The sequence below is a fragment of the Schistocerca cancellata genome, chromosome 3, assembly GCF_023864275.1.
Source record: "Schistocerca cancellata isolate TAMUIC-IGC-003103 chromosome 3, iqSchCanc2.1, whole genome shotgun sequence".
NCBI lineage: Eukaryota > Metazoa > Arthropoda > Insecta > Orthoptera > Acrididae > Schistocerca > Schistocerca cancellata.
In genome coordinates, this window is record NC_064628.1 from 411,163,811 (window position 1) to 411,191,431 (window position 27,621).

The 27,621-nt window shown below is 40.5% G+C and overlaps 1 protein-coding gene across 5 annotated transcripts in view; it reads right to left on the reverse strand.

The window, feature by feature from the left end:
* Window positions 1-2,015: 2,015 nt before the first annotated feature.
* The window catches only part of LOC126175158 (TATA box-binding protein-associated factor RNA polymerase I subunit B), a 324,489-nt gene continuing 298,883 nt past the window's right edge, over window positions 2,016-27,621 (reverse strand). For 4 of the 5 annotated variants that reach the window (XM_049921739.1, XM_049921738.1, XM_049921737.1 and 1 more), the window contains 2 exons: window positions 26,519-26,732; window positions 2,016-3,171 (listed from right to left, as the gene is read on the reverse strand). In XM_049921739.1, the coding sequence (XP_049777696.1) occupies window positions 2,334-3,171; window positions 26,519-26,732 (1,052 nt within the window). In that variant the 3' untranslated portion in view covers window positions 2,016-2,333. The remainder of the gene's footprint in view (window positions 3,172-26,518; window positions 26,733-27,621) is intronic. The other variant, XM_049921741.1, reaches the window with a different exon arrangement.

A 27,621-nucleotide genomic window follows, 5' to 3' on the forward strand; every position in this document is an offset into this window, starting at 1 on the left:
GCTCATTTAAGTATTGCTGTGTGTGTTAATTTCTATCAGACTTGTTTGGTTTATGTTGACAGCCTTGTATCAGCAGCAGCGGACACTTTGCTGTCCTGTTGGACCGGGTCAGGGACACGGTTTTTCTTCTGCTTTGGTGGCTTTTCCATGATCGCAAGAGGCCTGGGTGTTGGCAGATCACATGCGCTTCTGCAGATCTCCCATTACAGCCTCAAGTTGAGTAGTTTATTGTCATTTTTTGGGATTGTGCCACAAAGGGATTGTCACTGGATTAGGACTTGGCTAGTGATTTTTTTGGGGAAGTAATTTACTCAATGTTTCTATAATTGTGGGCATGAGATGGAAGCCTTTGGATATTTTAGGGGTCTGGTAGCTTATTTAAGTAAGTAACTTGATTCATGTGTAACAGCCTTGTAGCTAATCAGTGAAGTGTTATGCTTTGCTTCAGTTTTTACACGTGTGGCCATATCTTGTCTGTGTGGGAGCAGAATAACATAGCCTTACGACACAAAAGTGTCATCATTTGCCTTACGCTCCCTAGTATTGTTAGTAAAAGTAAAATTTAACATGATTATGTAGCTCCTAGTGGTGAGGTGGCTAATGGACTTTGGAGTGGAGATGTATGCATTTTAATGTCTTTTACTTAACATCTGTTGATCTTATATGCAAGTCCTTTTGGGATTAACCCACAGTTGCGATGCCAGTCACGTGGACAGAATGCTACCCAAGTTTATTTAATTAGTTAACTGTTTGTAATAAGGCCACCATTGTATAGCACAGTTGACATGTTTTTCAAGTTCCATTTGCAATTTTATGTACAACTCAAATGTTCTTATGCACTGTGATATTAATTTAAAAACCTTAATTATCTGTACAAATTTGGCAAGACTCTTAGTAGCTGTTAGTTGGTTTATGACAGAATTGTTATTAATGAAAAATATTTGTTCAGAAATGGCAAATGACACATCAAGTTGGGCCATCCTTTCACGTGTTTTCCTTAAATTAATCCCTATCCTTGTCCTGGGTCTCAGACATTATTATTTGTGGTTGGCATACTTATACAAAGTCACACCTGCTCGAGGGTTAATCATTCTTGTTAATCGAGTTTGTTCACTAGAATTTCTCATCACAGGCTTTTCTTCAACTTTCTTATTGAAAAATAAAAAATAAAATAATTTAATTAATTACTTCTCTATGTAACATCAATAAATGTCAAAATGATACAGTTCTGTGCCACGTAGTGGAGTACAGCAACAATAACTTTCCAGTACACTCAGCTGCATCCTGTTACAGTGGCGAATAATCACACAAAACAAAAAAAACAAAAAAACAAAAATAACTTTCTTCCATTTGTTCTTCTTGATATTACACCAGCAACTGTCTGTAAATACGCAATATGTGCAAAACCTGACACAATCAATGTAGTATGATAAGGATAATATATGGGAACAGTAAAATACAAGAACTTGAAAATTCTCACACAAAGAAAAAACCAGAAATCAGCTCATACATGTAAATAAATGTGAATGAATTATGGATTTTGAATTCAGCTGGTTTTAAGATACCCTCTACAACAGCACCAAAATGAGCACAAGAGCATCAGTGTATCCCACCAAAAATAGCGAAACTGCATCTTCTGTTTGGTGTTGTTAACAATGCAAGACAACTATTAACCTACTTTATGTTTGGATATACACCTGATATCTGATTCATTGCATGGTGTGGAGCATTTAGCGACTAAATTGTAAACAGACAGTTTTACATGGTACTGTGCAAGAAAAAGGAAAAACAAACAAATACTTTATGCAAAAATTTATTTTCACACAACTTTATACAACATTATAGTTCATTCATACAGCAATTACAAACAGTTATGCAAATATTTTGCATGCAGCTCTCTACATACAATGACACAAACACTGTGTGTGTGTGTGTGTGTGTGTGTGTGTGTGTGTGTGTGTGTGTAGCTTATAACAGAGTCCCCAAAACAAACAATTGCAAAATTACGGCAGTAGTAGTAGTAAAAGCTTGTCATGTCTACGTTTAATAAAAAAAAATTAAGCAGATGCTAACATAATTCAAAAAGACACAATTAACTGATACACACAAAATTTAGGTACATATTCATAAGACAAACCAGTCATTTAAATGTAAAAATGTGCTTTACCAGTATTATTTCCTTCTGAAAATGCAGACAGGTACCAGAAGGAAAACTATTCCTAATACTTGTCACAGTCAACAATACACATAAAGAAATGATAATACTCATACAAAGATAATACATTTTAAAAGATGGCAGTGGTACAAAAAATATAATCAATGATCTAAAAAACTTAACTGTGTACACACAGCGCAGCACCTTCGACACGTAGCAGCTCACAATAAAGGTACCTTTTCTCCACTTCAAGAATGCGAGCACATTCCTGTAAAAGCCAGTTGAACGATGTTGGCAGTTTCCTGATGATTGATTCGAATTGCTCATCAGAAATTTCCCCTTTCTCATATGATCCACTACAGATCCAGTAATGCCTATAAGGTAAATAAAGCTTCAGACATTCTCTGCCTGATCTTGTGATACCATTTAGCAATTTCTTTTTAAGTCTCTTGATACTTTTTCTCTGAGCAGTTGTTGCCAGTCCCACTATGCTCTTTTCCAGAATTGTTGGTTGACGAATAACACCACTACTTTGCGAAACAGTTTTTATGTGAAAGTTGAGAAATTCTTCAGACTGTAGATAAAAGTTGTTACTGATTGTAGATGAGTTACGAATTAAACAGTCTCCCTTTCTCTTCTTTTCACTTTTTTGTTGATGTTTACAAGTGTTACATTTGTTATGCTCTCTTGAAAATAAATGGTCGTTTTGTTCCATCAAACTATGTTTGTCTTTTATATTATTTGTCTTTCTTAATTCTCTATTATTTTTTACTTTCTTCTGGCAAAATCTCTTTTTCTCCTTACTACTAAGAGAATGTAAAGGAATGACCTCTGTTCTTTTCCATCTCCTGCCAGAACACATTTCTGATCTTCCATCAGACACAACTGAAATTTTGGCATATACATTATCATACTTACAACGTCGAGACACTGACAGTAGTCTCTTGAAGCTTGAATGCGCACTCTTCATCAGAATTTTTAATTTTATATTATTTTCTTCAGCAAGATTCAGCACCCTGAAAAAAGGCAAAGTACAATCATGAAACTGATAACAACAAGCAGGATTGTGTGGTTAAAATAAAAATCGATGAAACATTTATTACGAACCAATAAGGGAACAACAAAGACTGGCCCTCTTCGATCTTCTTCATTTTTTTAAGATTTGAAAGACAGTGTACAGTAACCAATCGCCTAAAGCAAAAGGGCACAATTCTACAAATAAAATATTTAAAGATTAGGAATGTAATGTGGTCATTAATAGTGGGCTTTACTGTTAAGAAAAGCAGGTTCATTGCAGCAATACGTGGGGCGAGCAGACAGGCACAGAGACACTGGCATGCAGTTTCATAATTGAATCTGTTTACCTACCACATGGCATGCCAGGCCACAGCACACAGTCTGGGCAAGATAACTCATTTAACTATGAACCAGCCTGAGGGGCGTTTGCACAGCACTGGGTATTAACCTGTACATGTCTGGCAGCAACATATTGACACAACAAACATGCAATTCACTGCTATATACTCCTTCCACTTGCAGCACAGTTAAGCACCATCTGGCTGAAAACTTCATAATGCTGCAGCAAAACAAGTGCTGTATCATTATGAGAGACACACAGGGGAGCAAGTGTGCTGGTACTTACCCCAGTTCACTACTACTAGCTCCACATTATCATAATGCACAAGTGCATAGCATAAAAAGTACTGCGCCATAATCTAAGAATGAAATTAAAAATTAAAATAACTTTTCCAGACTTTGTTGGTCTATGCTTCAGTATATTAATGTTAAAATTGTTAAATCTCAGAATGATCAGTTAAATAAATTTTGCTAAATATTTTATTTTAAGAAAAAAATAAGTGGTGCTAAATAATCAGGCAAGAAAGCCAAAAACTGTTCAGAATGTGTACATGTATGTCACAATTAAAAGTTACACATCTCAATTTGATCAGTGCAATATTTTGGTCATAATCAGTGTTTTTATCAAAAACTAAAGGCGCTAAATATGAGACTCACAAAGATGAAAATTCGTATGTAGCCTCAGATTGATATAAAAATGTTAACTACGTGGCTCCATTAAGTTACCTCTATTACTTTTCAAGTTATTTGTAACGAAATTGTCCATATTTACGAGAGATTAAGTATGATTTATATTTGTTATAGAATGTTCTAATTACATTGATGAAATAACACAGTTGTACCAAGTTTCAAGTCTTTTATGTAAATAACAATCATTACAAGAAATCTTAAAGAAGCAGTTCAGAGGTCATGTTCTACTATCAGTTCTTTTAACTCCATTCATATAAAAATTAAGGAGATTGTAAATGGTTACATAACAGAGATATTAATTAATACGTGTCCGAGAAAGGGGCCATTTAGATGCTGCTACCTGTGCTTAGAACGGTTGACAGCAGGTTTTACATTTGCAGTCTGCTGTGCCCACATCTAAATGCAGCTAGAGAGGGAATGAGAGAGACACTTTGCATCGAGATATCAATCTTTGCGAGTCAGTCAAATGCCTGTGTGCACTGTGCCTCAGGTGACATCACAGCCAAGCAACTACCAAATGTGTTCAGTAAAAGTGGAACTGAACTTGCAAAGATTCTACGCCACCCTGGATAGCTTAGATTTCATGGGAGTAGCTGTTTGTGTGCCACCTGTAATTTTGAGAAAACAGTAGCAATTGGCAAGATTGTTTTCCACTTTTAAAGCCAGTTATTAACTTTGATGATTAGAAGACAGGGTGATAGACCATTTTCCTTGGAACTTACCATGGGGGTCACCTCTGAACTGCAAACTGTACTGTTTCTGATATGATTATTATTATTATTATTTCTCTCCCCTCTCAGACGCCACGTCTGGTCAAAAATGGAAAGTGACGCGGACCTTGATAAAGCGTGACTTCCTTTTAACTGTACGGTATATGTTACATTGCATTTAGGAACTTTCGGGTAATTGAACATGTATCAGTAATTATAGATTTCTGTAATTGTATATATACGTTTGGATGTAGCTGTATTGCGTTGATGTACTGGTGGATATTGTGTGGTATGACTCCTGTAGTTGATAGTATAATTGGTATAATGTCAACTTTATCCTGATGCCACGTCCTTGACTTCCTCAGCCAGTTGGATGTATTTTTCAATTTTTTCTCCTGTTTTCTTCTGTATATTTGTTGTATTGGGTATGGATATTTCGATTAGTTGTGTAATTTCTTATTTTTATTGGTGAATATGATGTCAGGTTTGTTATGTGGTGTTGTTTTATCTGTTATAATGGTTCTGTTCCAGTATAATTTGTATTCATCACTCTCCAGTACATTTTGTGGTGCATACTTGTATGTGGGAACGTGTTGTTTTATTAGTTTATGTTGTATGGCAAGTAGTTGATGTATTATTTTTGCTACATTGTCATGTCTTCTGGGGTATTCTGTATTTGCTAGTATTGTACATCCGCTTGTGATGTGATCTACTGTTTCTATTTGTTGTTTGCAAAGTCTGCATTTATCTGTTGTGGTATTGGGATCTTTAATAATATGCTTGCTGTAATATCTGGTGTTTATTGTTTGATCCTGTATTGCAATCATGAATCCTTCCATCTCACTGTATATATTGCCTTATCTTAGCCATGTGTTGGATGTGTCTTGATTGATGTGTGACTGTGTTAGATGATACGGGTGCTTGCCATGTAGTGTTTTCTTTTTCCAATTTACTTTCTTCGTATCGCCTCGTGATGACTGGGTGTTGTGTGATGTCCTTAGGTTAGTTAGGTTTAAGTAGTTCTAAGTTCTAGGGGACTGATGACCATAGATGTTAAGTCCCATAGTGCTCAGAGCCATTTGAACCATTTTTTCTTCGTATCTATTGATGTTATGTGATCTAAAGGGTTGTAGAAGTGGTTATGAAATTGCAATGGTGTAGCTGATGTATTTATATGAGTGATTGCTTTGTGTATTATGCTAGTTTCTGCTCGTTCTATAAAGAATTTTTTTAAATTGTCTACCTGTCCATAATGTAGGTTTTTTATGTCGATAAATCCCCTTCCTCCTTCCCTTCTGCTTAATGTGAATCTTTCTGTTGCTGAATGTATGTGATGTATTCTATATTTGTGGCATTGTGATCGTGTAAGTGTATTGAGTGCTTCTAGGTCTGTTTTACTCCATTTCCCTACTCCAAATGAGTAGGCCAATATTGGTATAGTATAAATATTTATAGCTTTTGTCTTGTTTCTTGCTGTCAATCCTGTTTTCAGTATTTTTGTTAGTCTTTGTCTATATTTCTCTTTTAGTTCTTCTTTAATATTTGTATTATCTATTCCTATTTTTTGCCTGTATCCTAGATATTTATAGGCATCTGTTTTTTCCATCGCTTCTATGCAGTCGCTGTGGTTATCCAATATGTAATCTTCTTGTTTAGTGTGTTTTCCCTTGACTATGCTATTTTTCTTACATTTGTCTGTTCCAAAAGCCATATTTATATCATTGCTGAATACTTCTGTTATCTTTAATAATTGGTTGAGTTGTTGATTTCTTGCTGCCAGTAGTTTTAGATCATCCATGTATAGCAAATGTGTTATTTTGTGTGGGTATGTTCCGGTAATATTATATCCATAATTTGTATTATTTAGCATGTTGCATAGTGTGTTCAGAGCAAGGCAGAACCAGAAAGGACTTAATGAGTCTTCTTGGTATATTCTTCGCTTAATCTGTATTGGCTGTGATGTGATATTATTTGAATTTGTTTGGATATTAAGTGTGGTTTTCCAATTTTTCATTACTATGTTTAGGAACTGTATTAATTTAGGATCTACTTTGTATATTTCCAATATCTGTAGTAACCATGAGTGGGGTACACTATCAAAAGCTTTTTGGTAATCAATGTATGTGTAGTGCAGTGACCTTGGTTTAGTTTTAGCTTGATATGTCACCTCTGTATCTATTATCAGTTGCTCTTTACAACCTCGTGCTCCTTTGCAGCAGCCTTTTTGTTCTTCATTTATAATTTTGTTCTGTGTTGTATGTGTCATTAATTTCTGTGTAATGACTGAAGTTAATATTTTGTATATTGTTGGTAGGCATGTTAAGGGGCGATATTTTGCTGGGTTTGCTGTGTCTGCTTGATCTTTAGGTTTCAGATAAGTTATTCCTTGTGTAAGTGTATCAGGAAATGTGTATGGGTCTGCAATGTAACTGTTAAATAATTTAGTTAGATGTGAATGTGTTGAGGTGAACTTCTTTAGCCAGAAAATTGCTATTTTATCATTTCCAGGGGCTTTTCAATTGTGAGTAGAATTAATTGCTCGGTTGACTTCATGTTGCAAAATTATCACTTCAGGCATTTGTGGTATCATCTTGTATGAGTCTGTTTATTATTATTATCATCATCATCATCATCATTATTATTATAAGGAATATTATTATATTTATGAGTGTGAACTTTTATTGAATATATTAATCTGTTACAACTCAATACTACTTTTTTATAGTCATAGTCCCTGTGTCCTCTGAGTAAATAATAAGTAGAAATATTTTCTTTCAGTGAGTACGAAGAGTAATGACACCTTGAACACTGGAAATTATAGCATGTTCTCCACATCGATTTCTGGTTGATAGCAAAACTAGTTTTCAGGATCTTGTAAATACAGCAGATATTTTGTAAAATTTCCTGCTGCCACACAATGCTAGCCAAGCTAGTGTCTGCTGCACTATGGACCATGAGCAGACGATGCTGGTTTGGGCAGTCATCTACACTAGACAGCTCACAGGATTAAGACTGCGACCATGGACTTTGAACAGCACAATGGACAAGACATCTCCAAGCTCCACAGTACCAGCCAAACTTCTGCCTTCAAGGGCAGCGGTTTGTAACAAGGATGGTACTACCGCCAACCACAAAACTGGGAAAGCTTCTCTTTTGGCACATATTCACACCACTAACAATTTTACTTATTGCAGACCATGCACCTGCAGGGGGCATGTCTGTGGCACCACCACAACACTTTGATCACTATGAAACAAAACTGAAAAAAAGATGTTTTACATTGGAGTTAAGCTTCCCTAGCCAGCACTGGCACAACCACCACCACCTCCACATACCACAAACTCTAGCCGGCCGAAGTGGCCGTGCGGTTAAAGGCGCTGCAGTCTGGAACCGCAAGACCGCTACGGTCGCAGGTTCGAATCCTGCCTTGGGCATGGATGTTTGTGATGTCCTTAGGTTAGTTAGGTTTAACTAGTTCTAAGTTCTAGGGGACTAATGACCTCAGCAGTTGAGTCCCATAGTGCTCAGAGCCATACCACAAACTCTGCAATGCAGCGGCCCCCCTCATAACATAGTTGGAGCCAGCTGATTGCAAAGATCACAAGCCTTGTACAAGTTAGACAGAAATATTTCAATGGTTCGATCAGGATTCAATCCAGCAACCTCTTGGTTTCCAGGTGCATGCTTTGCGACTACCTCACCAGGCCTTACAGAAGTCTTGTAATCATGAAGTTGCTGATTCAACTCATTAGTAGCAATATTTTGTTTTTACTTTTATTTAAATTCTATGTTATGAAATGGAAAAAAATAATTAATACTGAATCATATATTTTAATAAAAATAACAGGATTTTATTTTTAATTACTGGCCATATACTAAAATGTGAAATGCCTTATTATAAGATGAAAATATTATAATTACAAATTATATGTATAATAATATTACACATTATGATACTCTTCAATCTCTAAAAATATAAAAGGATTTTATTTAATGTTTCATTTTTTGTGCCAAATGCTAATTTATGTTAACTCACATTTTCAAGTGATTAGTACACTGAAGTGCCAAAGAAATTGGTATAGGCATGCGTATTCAAATACAGAGATACGTAAACAGGCAGAATACGGCACTGCAGTAATGCTTCTGTAAGACAACAAGAGTCTGGTGCAGTTGTTAAATCGATTACTGCTGCTACAATGGCAGGTTATCAAGATTTAAGTGAGTTTGAACATGGTGTTATAGTCGGCACACGAATGATGGGACACAGCATCTCCGAGGTAGTGATGAAGTGGGGATTTTCCCTTACGTCCATTTCACGTGTGTACCATGAATATCAGAAATCTGGTAAAACATCAAATCTCTGACATCGCTGCGCCCAGAAAAAGATCCTGCAAGACTGGGACCAATGACTACTGAAGAGAATTGTTCAATGTGACAGAAGTGCAACCATTCCGCAAATTGCTGCGGATTTCAATGCCGTGCCATCAACAAGTGTCAGCATGCTAACCATTGAACAAAACATCATCAATATGGGCTTTTGGAGCTGAAGGCCCACTCATGTACCCCTGATAACTGCATGACACAAAACTTTATGTCTTGCCTGGGCTCATCAACAAAGACATTGGACTGTTGATGACTGAAACATGTTGCCTGGTCAGATGAGTCTCGTTTCAAATTATATCAAGCAAACGGATGTGTATTGCATGTCAGCAGGGAACTGTTCAAGCTGGTGGAGGCTTTGTAAGGGTGTGGGATGTGTGCAGTTGGAGTGATATGGGAACCTTGATATGTCTAGATACAACTCTGACAGGTGACACATACATAAGAATCCTGTGTGATCTCCTGCACTCATTCATGTCCATTGTGCATTCCAATGGACTTGCGCAATTCCAGCAGAACAAAGTGACACCCACACATCCAGAATTGCTACAGAGTGGCTTCAGGGACACTCTTCTGCGTCTAAACACTTCTGCTGGCCACCAAACTCCCCAGATATGAACATTATTGAGCGTGTCTGGGATGCCTTGCAATATGCTGTTCAGAAGAGATCTCCAACCCCTCATACTCTTATGGATTTATGGACAACCCTTCAGGATTCATGGTGTCAATTCCCTCCAGCACTACTTCATACATCAGTCAAGTCCATGTCACATTGTGTTGCTGCACTTCTGCATGCTAGTGGAGGCCTTGCACGATATTCGGTGGGCATATCTGTTTCTTTGGCTTTTTGGCGTAATTAACGGTAAAAATATAAAAAAATGTAAAGTCCATGTTGGTATACAAACAATATTATGAAAAGGAAAGACTGCTACTCACTATAAAGATGACATGTTGAGTTGCAGACAGGCACGACAGAAGGACTGTTATGCACTGAGCTTTCAACTGAAGTCTTCTAAAGGAAAACATACAAACATTCACATAAGAAAGCACACCTCACGTGCTCATGATAGCTATCTCTGGCTGCTCTGGCCAGAATGCAATTGTTGTGCATCAAACAGAAGTAACAATCCGGAGTGGGGCAAGGAAGGGAGAAGGATTACAGGGTACGGGTGACGGGTAAGAAGTCAGCATTACGTGGCAGTGTGAGCAGGGAGTAGATGGTGGCAGGACAAGGCTGCCAGGCGCAGCATCAGATGATGGGAGAGAGGGAGGGGGTGAAGGAGGAGAGGAGCAGAGAAGGAAAAAAGACCAGCGAGTGCACTGGCAGAGATCAGTGCACAATAAAGGTGAGCGGATATGAATTGAGAGGAGGTGATAGGAGTGAGTGGGTAGAAACTGTTGGGTGGAGGATGTGGGAGCATTAGATTATTGTAGATTGAGGCTGGGATGGTTTTGAGAGCAGAGAATGTGTCGTAAGGATAACTTTGATATGTGCAATTCAGAAAAGCTGGAGGTGGAGGGGAAGATCCAAATAATCTGAGTAGCGAAGCGGCCATTGAAATCAGCCGCGTGTTTTTCTTGGCCAAAGTTTGGCAGTGGCCATTCTTCTTGGTGGACAGCTAGAAGGTAGTCATACCAATACAAAAAACTGTACAATGATTGCAGCATAGCGGGTATATGGCTTTGCTACTTTCGCATTTGGCTCGGTCTCTGACGGGGTAGGATGAGCCTGTGATAGGACTGGAATAGGAAGTGCTGGTTGGGTGGATTTGGCAGCTCTCACACCTGTGTCTTCCTGAGGGATACGATAATGATAGATACTCGAAGTCCTGATGGAGGTGGTTCAGTTGCTCCACTTGGTACTTGGTGACGAGAGAGTGCTCCTGTGTAGCTGGTCTTGGGGGTGGTGGGAATATTGGTGGAGGGAGGCGGAGAGGGGAGGGGGATATAGTGTAGAAAATTTGTTTGCAGACTAGGTCTGGGGGATAGAGCCTGTCTGTGAAGGCCTTTGTGAGACCTTCAGTATACTGGGCAAAGGATTCTTGTTACTGCAGAGACATCGTCCTAGGGTAGCCAGGCTGTATGGGAGGGATTTTTTGGTGTTGAAGGATGGCAGATGTCAAAATGCAGGTATTGTTGGGTAGTGCCATATCCCCACATAAACCACAATCTTCCCACTACCCCCAAGAACCAGCTACAGAGGAGCCCTTCTCATCAACCAGCAGCACTCCAGACTGGAACAACTGAACCAAATCCTTCATCATTATGTCCTGAAATGAGAGACATCTTATCCAAGATTCTTTCCTCCTCTCCTAAAGTGGTGTTGCATCAACCATCTACCCTCCGCAACATCCTAGACCGTCCCTATGATACTCCCAATCCCAACTCCTTGCCATAAGGATCATATCCCTGTGGAAGACACTGGTGCATGACCTGCCCAGTCCACCCAACCAGCACTTCCCATTCTAGTTCTGTCACAGGCTTATGCCATCTCATCACAGGCCAGGCCATCTGTGGAAGCAGCCATGTCATATACCAGCTCTGATGCAATCGTTGTACAGCTTTTTATATTGGTATGACTACCAGCCGGCTGTCCACCAGGGTAAATGGCCACTGCCAAACTGTAGCCAAGAGCAAAGTGAATCACCCTGTGGCACAACAGGCAGCTGAACATAATACGCTAGATTTCAATGGTTGCTTCACAACATGGGACCATCTGGATCCTCCCCTCCACCACCAGCTTTTGTGAACTGCACAGATCGGAATTATCCTCACAACACATTCTCTGCACCCAAGTCATCCTGTCCTCAACATACTGCTCTAGATCTTCCACCCTACAGTTTCCACCCCTTCTGTCCTATCACCTCTGCCAAATTCAAGTTTCCTAAACTTCAGTGTGTGCTGCTCTCTGCCAATCCACCCACCGAACTTTTTCCCTTATGCCCCCCCCCCCCCCTTTCCACTTCCCCTTCTGCTCCCCCATAGTTTCCCAAAGCTGCATCTGGCAGCTTTGTCCTGCCACCTTCTACTCCCTGCACACTCTGTCAGACACCGTGGTATCCTTACCCTTCCCTCCTGTACTCCAGATTGTTGCTTCTGTTTCATGCAACACAGTTGCATTCTAGCCTTTGCAGCTGGAGACAGTGGTCATGTGTGCATGAGGTCTGCTCACTTCTGTGAATCTGTATGTGTGTGTTTTCCCTTGTGAATAAGGCTTCGACTGAAAGCTCAAATGTGTAACAATCTTTTCGTCTTGCCTGTCTGCAACTCAGTGTGTCATCTTTACACTGAGTAGCATTCTGTCCTTTTCATAATATTGTTAAAAATAAAAGCTGTTATTTTAATAAAACAATATGATTCTATGCTTGGTAATTAACATATCAGTTTATTAATAAATATAAAAAAATCTGGTGCTATCAAGTATTGAACCGGTGATTTGAGATTAAGAAGACTTGCATACTACACTCTCAGCTGTTGGCAACTACACTGATATGAAACCTCTTGGCAGATTAAAACCGTGTGCCCGACTGAGACTTGAACTCTGGACCTTTGCATTCATGGGCTAGTGCTCTACAGACTGACCTAACCGACCACAACTCATGACCCGTCCTCACAACTTTACTTTCACCTGTACCTCATATCCTTCCTTCACAGAAGCTTTCCTGGAAACTTGCAGAACTAGCACTCCTTAAAGAAAGGGCATTGCAGAGACATGGCTTAGCCACAACCTGAGTGTGTTTCCAGAATGAAATTTTCACTCTGCTGTGGAGTGGGTGCTGATATGAAACTTCCTGGCAGATTAAAACTTTATACCGGACCAAGACTCACACTTGGAACCTTTGCCTTTTGCGGGCAAGTGCTCTACTGACTAAGCTACCCAAGCATGATTCACAACATGTCCTCACTGATTTGCTTCTGTAAGTTCCTCATCTCCTACCTTCAAAACTAGATTCACAGGAGAGCTTCTGTGAAGTATGAAAGGCAGGAGATCAGAAACTGGTGGAAGTAAAGCCGTGAGGACAAATCTTGAGTCATGCATGGGTAGCTCAGTCGGTAGAGCACTTGTCCATGAAAGACAGATCCTGGGTTAGAGTCTCGGCCCGGCACACATTTTTAATTTACCAGGAAGTTTCACATCAGCGCACACTCTGCTGCAGAGTGAAAATTTCATTCTGGACACACTGAAATGATAGAAACATTTTTTACTTAACAGTATTTCAAAATCTTCTAATCTTCAAAAGTGATTGTTACAAGTTGTTCTGAGACTTTCCTCATATAACTTCAAGAAACTGATATCTTGGCACTGGGCTTCAATACCTATAAGTATGAAGAAAATCGAAGAGAGCTAGTCCGTAAGGTCCTCTTGTAGGTGAAATTGTACAGTCAACAATAATCAGATACAATTCACCATTTTCTTACCAACAGAAATATTTGGAGATAAATAAGAGAAGAAATAAACGTGCTGCAGAGAAGGTGAAAAATATATTTTTAAATTCTGTTGAATATACAAGAAGACACATTTTACACACTAATATACAGGCCTAATACTCTAAATAAAGGAATGTGTGAGACCACCAACATGATTACTAAAAGGAAGCCATTCCATTTCGGTTACACACTTAATCACACAATCTTAAGGCTGTCAGTTCAACTAAATACCTTGTGATAAAACTTACAAACAACTTAAATTGGAATGATCACAAAGAAAATTTTTGGGAAGGTGAGCGAATGACTGTGTTTTATTGGCAGAGCACTTAGAAGATTAAACAGATCTACTAGAGAGATGATGATGATGATGATGATGTTTGGTTTGTGGGGCGCTCAACTGCGTGGTTATCAGCGCCCGTACAATTATCCAATCTTTGCTCAGTCCAATTTCGCCACTTTCCTGGATGATGATGAAATGATGAGGACAACACAAACACCCAGTCATCTCGAGGCAGCTACTAGAGAGACTGTCTACACATTACACCTGTCCATCCTCTTATGGAGTACTGCTACACACTCTGGGATCCTTACCAGAGCACTAGCAGACAATACTGAAATCGTTCAAAGAACGGCAGCTCAATTTGTATTATTGTGAAATGGGAGAGAGTGTGTCAAGGATACGGTACACAAGTTGGGGTGGCAATCATTAAAACAAAAGTGTTTTTCATTGGGGTGATATCTTTTCATGAAATTCCAGTCACCAACTTTCTCCTTTGAATACAAAAATATTTTGTTGAATACACAGAGAAAAATTATCTGCATAATAAAATAAGAGAACTCAGAGCTTGAATGGAAAGATGTAAGTATTCATTTTTCCGGGGCACTTTTTGGGATTGGAATGATGGAAAAATACTCTAAAGGTCGTTTGATGAAACCTCTTCCAGGCACTTAAGTGTAAATTGCAGGCTAGTCGTATAGAAGTAGATGGGTGTACGTCAGTTTAATAACACTAGAAGATTGCATAATTATTACTTCTAATGCTGCTGCTAATTTTCATACACAGATGGACTCCTTTATACTACTAACGTGGCAGAGAAAATTGATTGATGATGCATGAACATCAAGCACTGGTAGTTAACAATGCTCATATTGCACAAGAAGGTGTAATTAGATGAACAACAAACACTAACTTCATTTAACGAAGGTTTATTCAGCACTTTGTAATATTATTGGGATTTCCTTAGTATGACAGCTGTAAGTACCCTTGGAAAGGCATTCACCTATCTGTATATTAAATGATCAACTAATGAGATGAGACATATTCTTTGAAAGACATTTGTTTTATATAATTTACATAACTGTAAAGATGCGCATCTAGCGCGGACACTAATACACTCCTGGAAATGGAAAAAAGAACACATTGACACCGGTGTGTCAGACCCACCATACTTGCTCCGGACACTGCGAGAGGGCTGTACAAGCAATGATCACACGCACGGCACAGCGGACACACCAGGAACCGCGGTGTTGGCCGTCGAATGGCGCTAGCTGCGCAGCATTTGTGCACCGCCGCCGTCAGTGTCAGCCAGTTTGCCGTGGCGTACGGAGCTCCATCGCAGTCTTTAACACTGGTAGCATGCCGCGACAGCGTGGACGTGAACCGTATGTGCAGTTGACGGACTTTGAGCGAGGGCGTATAGTGGGCATGCGGGAGGCCGGGTGGACGTACCGCCGAATTGCTCAACACGTGGGGCGTGAGGTCTCTACAGTACATCGATGTTGTCGCCAGTGGTCGGCGGAAGGTGCACGTGCCCGTCAACCTGGGACCGGACCGCAGCGACGCACGGATGCACGCCAAGACTGTAGGATCCTACGCAGTGCCGTAGGGGATCGCACCGCCACTTCCCAGCAAATTAGGGACACTGTTGCTCCTGGGGTATCGGCGAGGACCATTCGCAACCGTCTCCATGAAGCTGGGCTACGGTCCTGCACACCGTTAGGCCGTCTTCCGCTCACGCCACAACATCGTGCAGCCCGCCTCCAGTGGTGTCGCGACAGGCGTGAATGGAGGGACGAATGGAGACGTGTCGTCTTCAGCGATGAGAGTCGCTTCTGCCTTGGTGCCAATGATGGTCGTATGCGTGTTTGGCACCGTGCAGGTGAGCGCCACAATCAGGACTGCATACGACCGAGGCACACAGGGCCAACACCCGGCATCATGGTGTGGGGAGCGATCTCCTACACTGGCCGTACACCACTGGTGATCGTCGAGGGGACACTGAATAGTGCACGGTACATCCAAACCGTCATCGAACCCATCGTTCTACCATTCCTAGACCGGCAAGGGAACTTGCTGTTCCAACAGGACAATGCACGTCCGCATGTATCCCGTGCCACCCAACGTGCTCTAGAAGGTGTAAGTCAACTACCCTGGCCAGCAAGATCTCCGGATCTGTCCCCCATTGAGCATGTTTGGGACTGGATGAAGCGTCGTCTCACGCGGTCTGCACGTCCAGCACGAACGCTGGTCCAACTGAGGCGCCAGGTGGAAATGGCATGGCAAGCCATTCCACAGGACTACATCCAGCATCTCTACGATCATCTCCATGGGAGAATAGCAGCCTGCATTGCTGCGAAAGGCGGATATACACTGTACTAGTGCTGACATTGTGCATGCTCTGTTGCCTGTGGTTCTGTCAGTGTGATCATGTGATGTATCTGACCCCAGGAATGTGTCAATAAAGTTTCCCCTTCCTGGGACAATGAATTCACGGTGTTCTTATTTCAATTTCCAGGAGTGTACATCGATTGCGCAGTCAAAGAAACATTTTAACAGAAGCTGAACTGATGTTCCGCTTTGATCTAAATAAAAGATGACAGTAAAAAACTTTTGTAGATCTTCAGATTTTAATGTACTTCTGCTTGTAATGTGAAAACGTAAAGAAGGTCAACTTTAAGCTATAAAAGTGAGCGGTCTTGCCAGCGTGCAGACAACATTATTAATTAATAAAATTCCATTAATTTATCTTCGAAACTGTAAATCGGCAAGTTATTGTCATGAAGGTGTTGAATGGTGCAAGAACTGTCTTTAACATTTGAAGGAGAAAAGTAATGACTGTAATTTGTGACAAAAACGTGAACCAAGGAGACAGCACAGGACAGGCTGAAATCTGATCGCACCATACAATTAGAAAACTTCTTATGTAAGTTACACTGTTTAGAAATATGCCCTAATTTGCTAGTGAGAATTGTTTGAATATATTTAGTGTTTACCATATTTCTTATTCTATTCTTTTCCTTTATTTTTTTTTTACCTCCATGTCATATTATTTTTGTAAATATCAAACAGCCTTTACTGCAGCAGAGAATACTGCAGCATCCTGGTCGTAGACAGAAGACTGCTCATTGTCTTCTATACAACTCATAGCTGCCCCATTTATTAATGATTTCATTTGCAAATGGAATTTTTTTTATTGTTCATTGTTAAAGGTCCCTTAGGTGATTATAAACTTCATACTGATTACGTAAAGAAATCCGTGTTGTTCTTTTCCAAATAATAGAAGCCTTCACGTAATCAAAAACTAGCCTCCTTCTGACAACGATCAGGAGCCGACCAGAAGACGGACGTCTTCGACCACTTTCATGTTTCCTGTGGCAAAGCTGTGCCAAACTGGGAAAAGGAGTCATTCCAATCCCGGGAGCGGAAAGACTTACCTTAGGGGGAAAAAAGGACGGGTATACACTCGCACACACACACACACACACACACACACACACATATCCATCCACACATATCATATATGTTTGGATGGATATGTGTGTGTGTGTGTGTGCGCGCGAGTGTATACCCGTCCTTTGGTAAGTCAAATCATCTTTGTTTTTAGATATATTTTTTCCCACATGGATACTAGAACTTCCACATACAGGGGTGCAGAGTGAACTGCCTCCGGCCAGAACACATACAGTATATATACAGCTACAGAACATTCCAGTACAATGATTCTTGACATTTGTGATACTTCTAGAATTTACTTAAACCGAATAATTAAAATTGTACAGTCCAGGTGAGTTTTGAACTCATGACCCTCCATGCAACAGTTTAGTATCATAACCACTACACCATGGAGCTACTCAGCTTCTTCTGCGACATTGCTCCCTCCTTAAGAGAACAGTGTCTCAGTGTTACGTCCTCCTAGTCCAGGAACGAGTCATCGGTCCTGCATACTCCGACTTCTGATGACTGATTCTCACCGTGGTGGTGATATTCTTAGAACTCCTTTTGCCGCTACACTCTTTGTCACCTTTCCGCTTGTTGCCTGTCGCTGGAGCTTTGAATTTACCCTGGGTTGCAGGACCCCTATAGGGTTTCATTCGAATGATGTGGACCATATCTCTGATCTTTCGTCGTCTTGTGTCGGGGTCGAAAGCTTCAACTTCATAAGTAACATCAGAAAACTGTCTTACAACCTTGTAAGGCCCAAAGTAGTGCCTGACAAGCTTCTCAGAGAGAAGCTCCAGACAGGAGTGAAGATCCAGACGACGTCATCAGGCCAGTAGACAACAGGGTGGTGGCTCATGTCATACCTTTGGTGATCGTTTGCTTGAGCCTGCAGTGTGTGGAGTAGAGCTAAGTGCCGAGCTTCCTCAGCTTTGGTTAACAGCTGGCCGATGTAGTCATTGTCCACATCATCAGGATGTAACGGAAACACAGTGCCCATCGTCATAGTCGCCTCACACCCATGCACCAGGAAAAATGGCATGAATCCTGTGGTGTCTTGTTTGGTGGTGTTGTAAGCAAACATCACAAAAGGTATCACCTCATCCCAGTTGCTCTGCTCAACACTGACGAACACTGATAGCACGTCAGCCAAGGTCTTATTAAGGCGTTCAGTAAGACCATTGGTTTGTGGATGGTAAGCAGTCATCATGTGATGAGTAATGTTGCAATGACGGTTTATCTCAGTCACAAGATTTGATTGGAAAACTTTCCCTCGATCCGTAATTAACGATCTTGGGGCACCGTGTTTTAATACAATGTCTCCCATGATGAATTTGGCTGCTTCGAATGCTTTGGCTGTTTTCACGGCTTTTGTAATAGCATAGCGTGTCAGATAATCAGTGCGAACAATAATCCATCTATTGCCACTAGCAGACATTGGAAATCGTCCGAGGAGGACAATCCCAACACGCTGGAAAGGCGTTTTGGCTGGTGGCATTGGTATGAGTTGGCCAGGTGGTTTTTGAGGAACTGCCTTTACCTCTGGCACTCTCAACAGTGTGACACTACTAAATAAACATGGGCAGAAAAATCTCTTACAGATTCTATCGTATGTCTTAAGAAATCCTAGATATCTGGCCTCAGGTGTGTCATGGAATTTCTGTAGAACATCTAAACACATGTGTTTAGGAATCACTGGTAGCCACCTCTTTCCAAATGGATCAAAGTTTTCTTGCAAAGTAATCCATTAACTACCTTAAATTGTCCTTTCACATCCTCTGACCGATTGAAGGCAAGCATAATTTGACATATCTTGGCATGCTGCTTCTGCTCAGCAGAGAGATAGAGAGATCCTGGAGTGCAGCGAGGCAGACACTATCTTCATCAAAGTCTTGATGGTTTTGCACTGGGTTTCTTGAGAGACAGTCGGCATCTTGGTGTTCTCTTCCACTTTTGTACACTATGGTAATCTCATACTCCTGAAAATGTAGTCCCCACCTGGCAAGTCATCCTGTTGGATCCTTAAGACTTGTCAACCAACAAAGTGAATGATGGTCTCTAACAACTGTGAATGGTCTTACATAGAGATACTGTCGAAATTTGCACATGGCCAAAATCACAGTAAGACATTCTCTTTCTGTAGTTGAGTCATTTCTCTCAGCTTTTGTACGTGTTCTAGAAGCATAGGCTATAACCTTCTCTTTCCCATCCGAAATCTGCACCAGAACAGCACCGATCCCATACCCGCTGGCATCCATGTGTAGTTCTGTAGGTGCTCTCTCATCATACAAACCAAATATATGGTCAGTTGTCAGAGCTTTTCACAGCACATCAAAAGAATCTTGTTGAGCACCACCCCAGATAAATTTAGCATCAGCTTTTAACAACTCTTGGAGTGGCCTGGCTTTGATACAAAAGTCTTTCATAAAATGACGGTAATAACATAATCCGAGAAAGCTTCACACATCTCTAATACTTTTAGGAATAGGAAATTCCATTACAGATCTCATCTTTTCTGGGTTTGGCCGCACACCTTCATCTGACACAAAGTGTCCAAGTATTTTGATTTTTTTTTTGCTCCAAAGAGACACTTTCTTGGATTAAGTTTAAGTCCGTCTTGTTGGAGACACTTAAGAACGGCCCTCAGTCTTTTCATATGTTCATCAAAAGTCTCTGAGAACACTATACTGTCATCTACATAACAAAGACACATCATCCACTTCAGGTGACTTAGAAGATTATCCATCATCTGTTCGAAAGTTGCTGGTGCATTATACAAACCAAACGGCATTACCTTAAACTGATACAGGCCCTCAGGGATGATGAATGCAGTTTTCTCATGATCAGCCTCATTTACTTCGATTTGCCAGTATCCCAAGTACATGTCCATGGGTGAGAAAAACTTAGCCCTCTTCAGACAATCTAGTGTACCGTCAATTCATGGAAGTGGGTAAACGTCCTATCTAGTTATCATATTAAGCTTCCTGTAATCAACACAAAAGTGTCAAATGCCATCCTTCTTCCTGACGAGAACCACTGGTGATGACCATGGGCTCTGCGAAGGCTGAATGATGTCATTCTTCATTATTTTCTCTACCTCATCGCGAATTATTCAACGTTCTGTTGCTGATACACGGTATGCTCTCTGGCTTATTGGCTGATGGTCTCCAGTGCCAATCCAATGCTTCACCGTCGATTTGTCTAATTCGCTCTTCACCTGTGGATTGAAGCATTCAGAGAACTCTTGGAGAATGGCAAGTAGCTTCTTCTGTTGTTCCTTAGTGAGATCTGGTGATAGTCGAGCTAGAAGATCTTGTCTCGTAGTGGTAGCGCTAATTTCGCCCACAGACTTGGCTTGGGAGGTTCCTATGACATTCAGCTGTTCTTCAATTAACAGCTCAGTGTTTGCTACGCACATGTGTCTTGGAAGGATCTGCGGGTCTCAGCGACATTTAACTATCCACAATTCACCGAATCCGTTCTTAAACGAGACAATAGTGGCTGGGATGAGCAAGTTGTTCTTCAGTGGTGTGCTTCTCTTCCATTCCACTACAAGATCCATGGGTTGATGCATGGCATGACACGTGATGGTTACCTTTCTAGCGCTGACTGCAGGAATGATCACTTCATCCAGCGCACATTGTCTCCACATACTCAGATGCGTATTCTCCTGTCCACAGTATCTCATCTCGTCTAGCATAATCTTCGAGCAATCACACTCTATAATTGCCTGAGAATCTTTCAAAAAGTCCATCCGAGAATGATGTCATGACTACACTATTGTAAGATGATGAATTTTAAGGGCTGTGTATGGCCACTTATACCCACACGAATGGTACATCTTACTGTAGGTTTTACGTATTTCCCATTAGCCACCTTCAGCAGAGATGTTCTGTAGTCGATGAAGACAGTTTTCTGCAAATGGCAATGGATCTTCTCCGAAATGACTGAATATGATGCTCCAGAGTCTACAAGAGCTTGGGATGGTCAGTCATCCATGAGGATATCGACGTAGTTCCGTATCATTTTTGTAGTGATCGACGGTGGAGGATTTTTCTCTTTGGCGGCCTCAGTTCCAAGGAAGGCCGCACCCTTTAGTTTTCCATGTTGCAGCGGCTAGGTGATTGGCTGGAGCTTCTAAATGGCGATGGAGACCTTGATCGACGTGTTGGGAAGGGTGCTCTCCAGCAGCTAGCTTGCGGCAATGGTGACCTACGCCGTCGTGCACCCACATCTTCTTGTTCATCTTCGTCGTCCCGGAGTGGGTTCGACTAAGATCGGTCTGCTGTCTTCTGGCACAGGCGTCATCAAATATCTGCCACCTTTCTCGACAATAACATACCACATGTCCCGGTCATCCACAGTGGAAACATACTGGTTAGTTATCCTGGATCCTCCAGATGTCAGTCCTCCTTGGTGCCCAAACAGGTTCCTCATGCGGTATTGTAGGAACAAAACTCCACCCAGATCTCAACTTTTTCACCGTTTTAAAGGATTATGAAGGACGAGAGATTGGGTGCAATGTCTGTTCCTCTTCCTCCCTTATGACCTCTTGAAGCGTCTCGGTTTTTTGCTCGCCGTGCAATCCAAGTGCTTTCTGAACTTCCTTTCTCACTATCTGATGAAGAACACTTGTGAAATCAGTTGCTTCCTCCATCACAGACATTGATACGATGTTTGGAAGCTGTTCAAACTACTCACATGTAATTCTTTTTTGATTCATTGTCTCGATATACTGGCACCATTTTATGAAGTCATCTGCTGTTGAAACCTCCTTCAGAAGTAGGGCTTGATACATGTCCTCAGCAACACCCTTCATGAGATGTGCAACCTTTATTTTCCTCCCCAATTCTAGAATCCACTAGTTTACATAGCTCCAAGATGTCTTGAATGTAAGATGCTGCAGTTTCTTCTGGACGCTGTGCCCTGCACTTTAATTTATCTTCAGCCTCGCTCTTCTGTCATTGTGTGTCGAAATACTTGCACAGTTCTGCATGGAATACTTCCCAGTATGTGAACTTCTCCTCATTGTTCTCATACAATTGCTTGGCAGTGCCCTCCAACTAGAAAAAATATGTTAGCTAAACACACAATGTCATCCCATTTGTTAAATTTGGCTATACACTCATATACCTTCAGCCACTTGTTTGGATCTTCGCCATTATCACCAGAGAACCCAGAAGGATGTCTCATGTGGTGGCACACAGTTGCTATCATCGTAACATCGTCTTCTTCTTCTGTCTCCGATAGATTGCGATCTGTTGAATATGGCTCGAACTCGGGTTTCTCACCACGTACACGGCGGCTCTGTCATAGTCTGATTGGAGCCACTGTGTTGTCGATAATGTGCGCTATCACAAGTTCCAATACCCAGTATCTCCACCAGAATAATGTCACATAGAAGAAGATGTAATTAGATGAATGACGAACACTAACTTCACTTAACGAAGGTTTATTCAGCAGTTGCACATACAAGAGCGCGGAGCAAACTGCCTCTGGCCAGAACACATACAGTATATATACAACTACAGAACGTTCCAGTACAAAGAATCTTGACATCTGTGGATATTTCTAGCATGTACCCAAAACTATCAGTTTAATAAGGTACAGCTGCAAAATACTAACGTGAATTCTTTACAGACGAATGGAAAAACTGGTAGAAGCCGACCTCGGCGAAGATCATTTTGGATTCTGCTGAAATGTTGGAACACGTGAGGCAATACTGACCCTATGACTTATCTTGGAAAATAGATTAAGGAAAGGCAAACCTACATTTCTAGCATTTGTAGACTTAGAGAAAGCTTTTGACAATGTTGACTGGAATACTCTCTTTCAAATTCTAAAGGTGGCAGGGGTAAAATACAGGGAGCAAAAGGCTATTTACAATTTGTACAGAAACCAGATGGCAGTTATAAGAGTCAAGGGGCATGAAAGGGAAGCAGCGGTTGGGAAGGGAGTGAGACAGGGTTGTAGCCTGTCCCCGATGTTATTCAATCTGTATATTGAGCAAGCAGTAAAGGAAACAAAAGAAAATTTCGGAGTAGGTATTAAAGTCCATGGAGAAGAAATAAAAACTTTGAGGTTCGCCAATGACATTGTAATTCTGTCAGAGACAGCAAAGGACTTGGAAGAGCAGTTGAACGGAATGGAAAGTGTCGTGAAAGGAGGATATAAGATGAACATCAACAAAAGCAAAATGAGGATAATGGAATGTAGTCGACTTCACTTAAAGTAGTAAAGGAGTTTTGTTATTTGGGGAGCAAAATAACTGATGATGGTCGAAGTAGAGAGGATACAAAAGGTAGACTGGCAATGGCAAGGAAAGTGTTTCTGAAGAAGAGAAATTTGTTAACATCTAGTATAGATTTAAGTGTCAGGAAGTCATTTCTGAAAGTATTTGTATGGAGTGTAGCCATGTATGGAAGTGAAACATGGACGATAAATAGTTCGGATAAGAAGAGAATAGAAGCTTTCGAAATGTGGTGCTACAGAAGAATGCTGAAGATTAGATGGGTAGATCACATAACTAATGAGGAGGTATTGAATAGAATTGGGGAGAAGAGGAGTTTGTGGCACAACTTGACAAGAAGAGGGGACCGGTTGGTAGGACATGTTCTGAGGCATCAAGGGGTCACAAATTTAGCATTGGAGGGCAGCGTGGACGGTAAAAACCGTAGAGGGAGACCAAGAGATGAATACACCAAGCAGATTCAGAAGGATGTAGGTCGCAGTAAGTACTGGGAGATGAAGAAGCTTGCACAGGATAGAGTAGCATGGAGAGCTGCATCAAACCAGTCTCAGGACTGAAGACAACAATAACAACAACTCAAAACGAATATAGAAATTAAAATTGTACAGTTCAGATGAGTTTTGAATTCACGACCCTCCATGCAACAGTTTAGCATCATAACCACTACACCACGGAGCTACTCAGCTTCTTCTGTGACAATATTATTTGTCTATAGCATAATACAGGAGTAAAAAGTGTGTCTTCAACGAAAAAATCATAACTGCCAAAGATATTTGCAACAAAGGTAAACTGTCGTGTTTGCGTGCAGGGGGCTAAATTCTCCACTCTACACTGAAGCAACACAGACACAATAGCTCCCCAATTTATTAACACCAAAGAGTAATTATTTACCTTAACACAACGAGTGAAACAGAAATGGCCATAGCGAGTGGTAACTAGGAAAGCTAGCAAATGCTATACCATAAAAATAACCAAAAGCATTTTCAATCAAAGCTGAAGGTTTGTTTTCTGTGCCATACAATGCAAGAGGCCCATACGATAGTTTGTGGGGGGGGGGGGGGGGGGGGTGATGAAGTATTTTTAATATTCTGTATGTCGAACAGGGACTTGCAAGTAGACATAAAAAACTTTGAGTTCCGACCCTGTTAAAAACATGTGCTATACTGACTTTTAAAACATTATGTTGAAAGAAAAACATATGATTCACTATATTTTTTTCCTTTTCCTGACAGCTGGGGGAGGGGAGACATGGCCCCTTCTTGTCCCCAGGTATGGGCACCATTGGTATCTTGGTTACATATACAGGGTGCCTCATTTATCTTGATCATCAAATAATGTTTTGTTCTGAAGAAAAATAAAAAAAATGTATCAAGCAAATGTTGTTTAGCTACCAGGAGGTCTTTAACCAGCAAGATTGTCTTTCTCGTAACTGTTTGTTACAAAGATATGAATAGCAGTACCTCTTCTTTAACCAGCATCCTGTATTTTTATTCAGTAATCCACATTCTCTCCTCAAGATCTGTTCTTAAACATATCAAAGTGTACCACTAAAGTAAACATGATATTATTAAAAGCATAACATGAAACTGACTTTCTTTCCTATAATAGGACACAGCGCAGGTATGCAAGGTGACATAACCACTTGCTGGAGTTGACAGTAAACAAATAGAGATACAAGGAAGATGCACATCAGTGATTGCTGTTCTGCTAACTTACATTATTCATCTATGAATAGCATTTTTATCTTCTCTTCATTGGTGTATATTGTGCTCACACAAACTTTCAACTGAAGACTGCCGACTGAATGGCCAATGTGCATTTCCCTTGTGTTTCGGTACTGCAATTGACGAATGAAGCGATTGTGTTGTTAAAATGTCAATGGCTAACAGTTACTGAATGCTGGCCCCTATTTCAACTGCACATGAAGTTGGATCTTTCCTACATATCAGTCAGGGGCCTGAAGATGCCGTAGTGAAATGCCCAACCAGTCACATAAGTAAAATAAAATTTGAAATATAGATGGCTGAAGGTGTTTTCCATTTGGGATTTCCAGTTCAAAAAAGTGTAAAGTACAGCAGCACCAAAATGTTTATCTCACTTCCAAATATGTTAGGTGTGTATGAGGTAATAAAGTAATCAAAACAAGATCTATTTTAGCTCAAAAAATTGTTATTCTCTAGATGAATTCATTGACAGATATAAATAGAGCACTTTTCACTTATTTCAATTTGCTGTTCTGGAGCAACCTGTATGTACTATATCAAAAAATTTGTTTACATTCTGCAACACAAATACTATTCTTTCTCACCAAGCTGGATCTCCTCATACTTTGAAGACAAGAAGTTTTGTTTCTTGTGGATACCACATTTCTTCACGGAGGAAGAGTTAATGTTTTTTTCTTGTTGCAAAGAAATACTAATGAGATTATGACAGTGGAGCAATTCATTATGTATCACTGTTACAAGAGGGGAATCCTAGCCATATTACAATAACATTCCATTCAATTTACAACCCAAGAAGTTTGGAACGTGATGGTACATGTGTCATCCTACAAAAATCCTAGCCTCTGGAATGACACTTGTTTTCCATATCAAAAATGACCTGTTGAAATGTATAATGCTTGACAGTCAAAACACAGCCACTAAAAATGACAGTTTATTCCTTCATGATTAAAAAATTTGTACTGACTTCAGACTTCTTGTAGTCTGTTCCTAGAATTTCCATTTTTTCTTCCTCTAACTTTACTATATTTCCCACAACAGTAACTGATCTCAATACACCTCAACTCTTCTCACTCATTTTTAATTAAAAGTTTTAACTGAAGCACTTACTCAGAAGGATCCAACATGAAGTTCATATCTGAAGTGTTGAAATTTTTCCGGAGAGAATTTTGCTGCTTAGGACACTTATGGGTAATGATAATGGTACTGTAAGTTGACAGTGGTCTGAGGGTTGCAGGAAAATACAAGTTATATGATTTTTCATGTCTCTCTGCAAGCAACAGCAATGGCCGTTTCAGAATTTCAACTGTCTGTGGTTTCAAACCTGTAAATATAACCAACAAATCCAAAACTGAACAGCAAAACAACATACTTCAAATAACAATATTTTAAAACTAAAACAAACTACAAAGTCAATACACTCATAAAATGTTCACCCTACAGTTGATGGGAAGGAAATTTATAATTTAATGTACTAATAACACTGAGATCATTAGAGAACATAGCAAAAAAAAAAAAAAAAAATAAATAAATAAATAAAAAAAATATATATATATATATTTAAAAACAAAGATGATGTGACTTACCAAATGAAAGTGCTGGCAGGTCGACAGACACACAAACAAACACAAACATACACACAAAATTCAAGCTTTCACAACCAACGGTTGCCTCGTCAGGAAAGAGGGAAGGAGAAGGAAAGACAAAAGGATATGGGTTTTAAGGGAGAGGGTAAGGAGTCATTCCAATCCCGGGAGCGGAAAGACTTACCTTAGGGGGAAAAAAGGACAGGTATACACTCGCACACACACATATCCATCCACACATACGCAGACACAAGCAGACATTTGTAAAGGCAAAGAGTTTGGGCAGAGATGTCAGTCGGGACGGAAGTACAGAGACAAAGATGATGTTGAAAGACAGGTGAGGTATGAGCGGCGGCAGATTGAAATTAGAAATTAGCGGAGATTGAGGCCTGGCGGATAGCGAGAAGAGAGGATATGCTGAAGGGCAAGTTCCCATCTCCGGAGTTCTGACAGGTTGGTGTTAGTGGGAAGTATCCAGATAACCCGGACGGTGTAACACTGTGCCAAGATGTGCTGGCCGTGCACCAAGGCATGTTTAGCCACAGGGTGATCCTCATTACCATAAACACTGTCTGCCTGTGTCCATTCATGCGAATGGACAGTTTGTTGCTGGTCATTCCCACATAG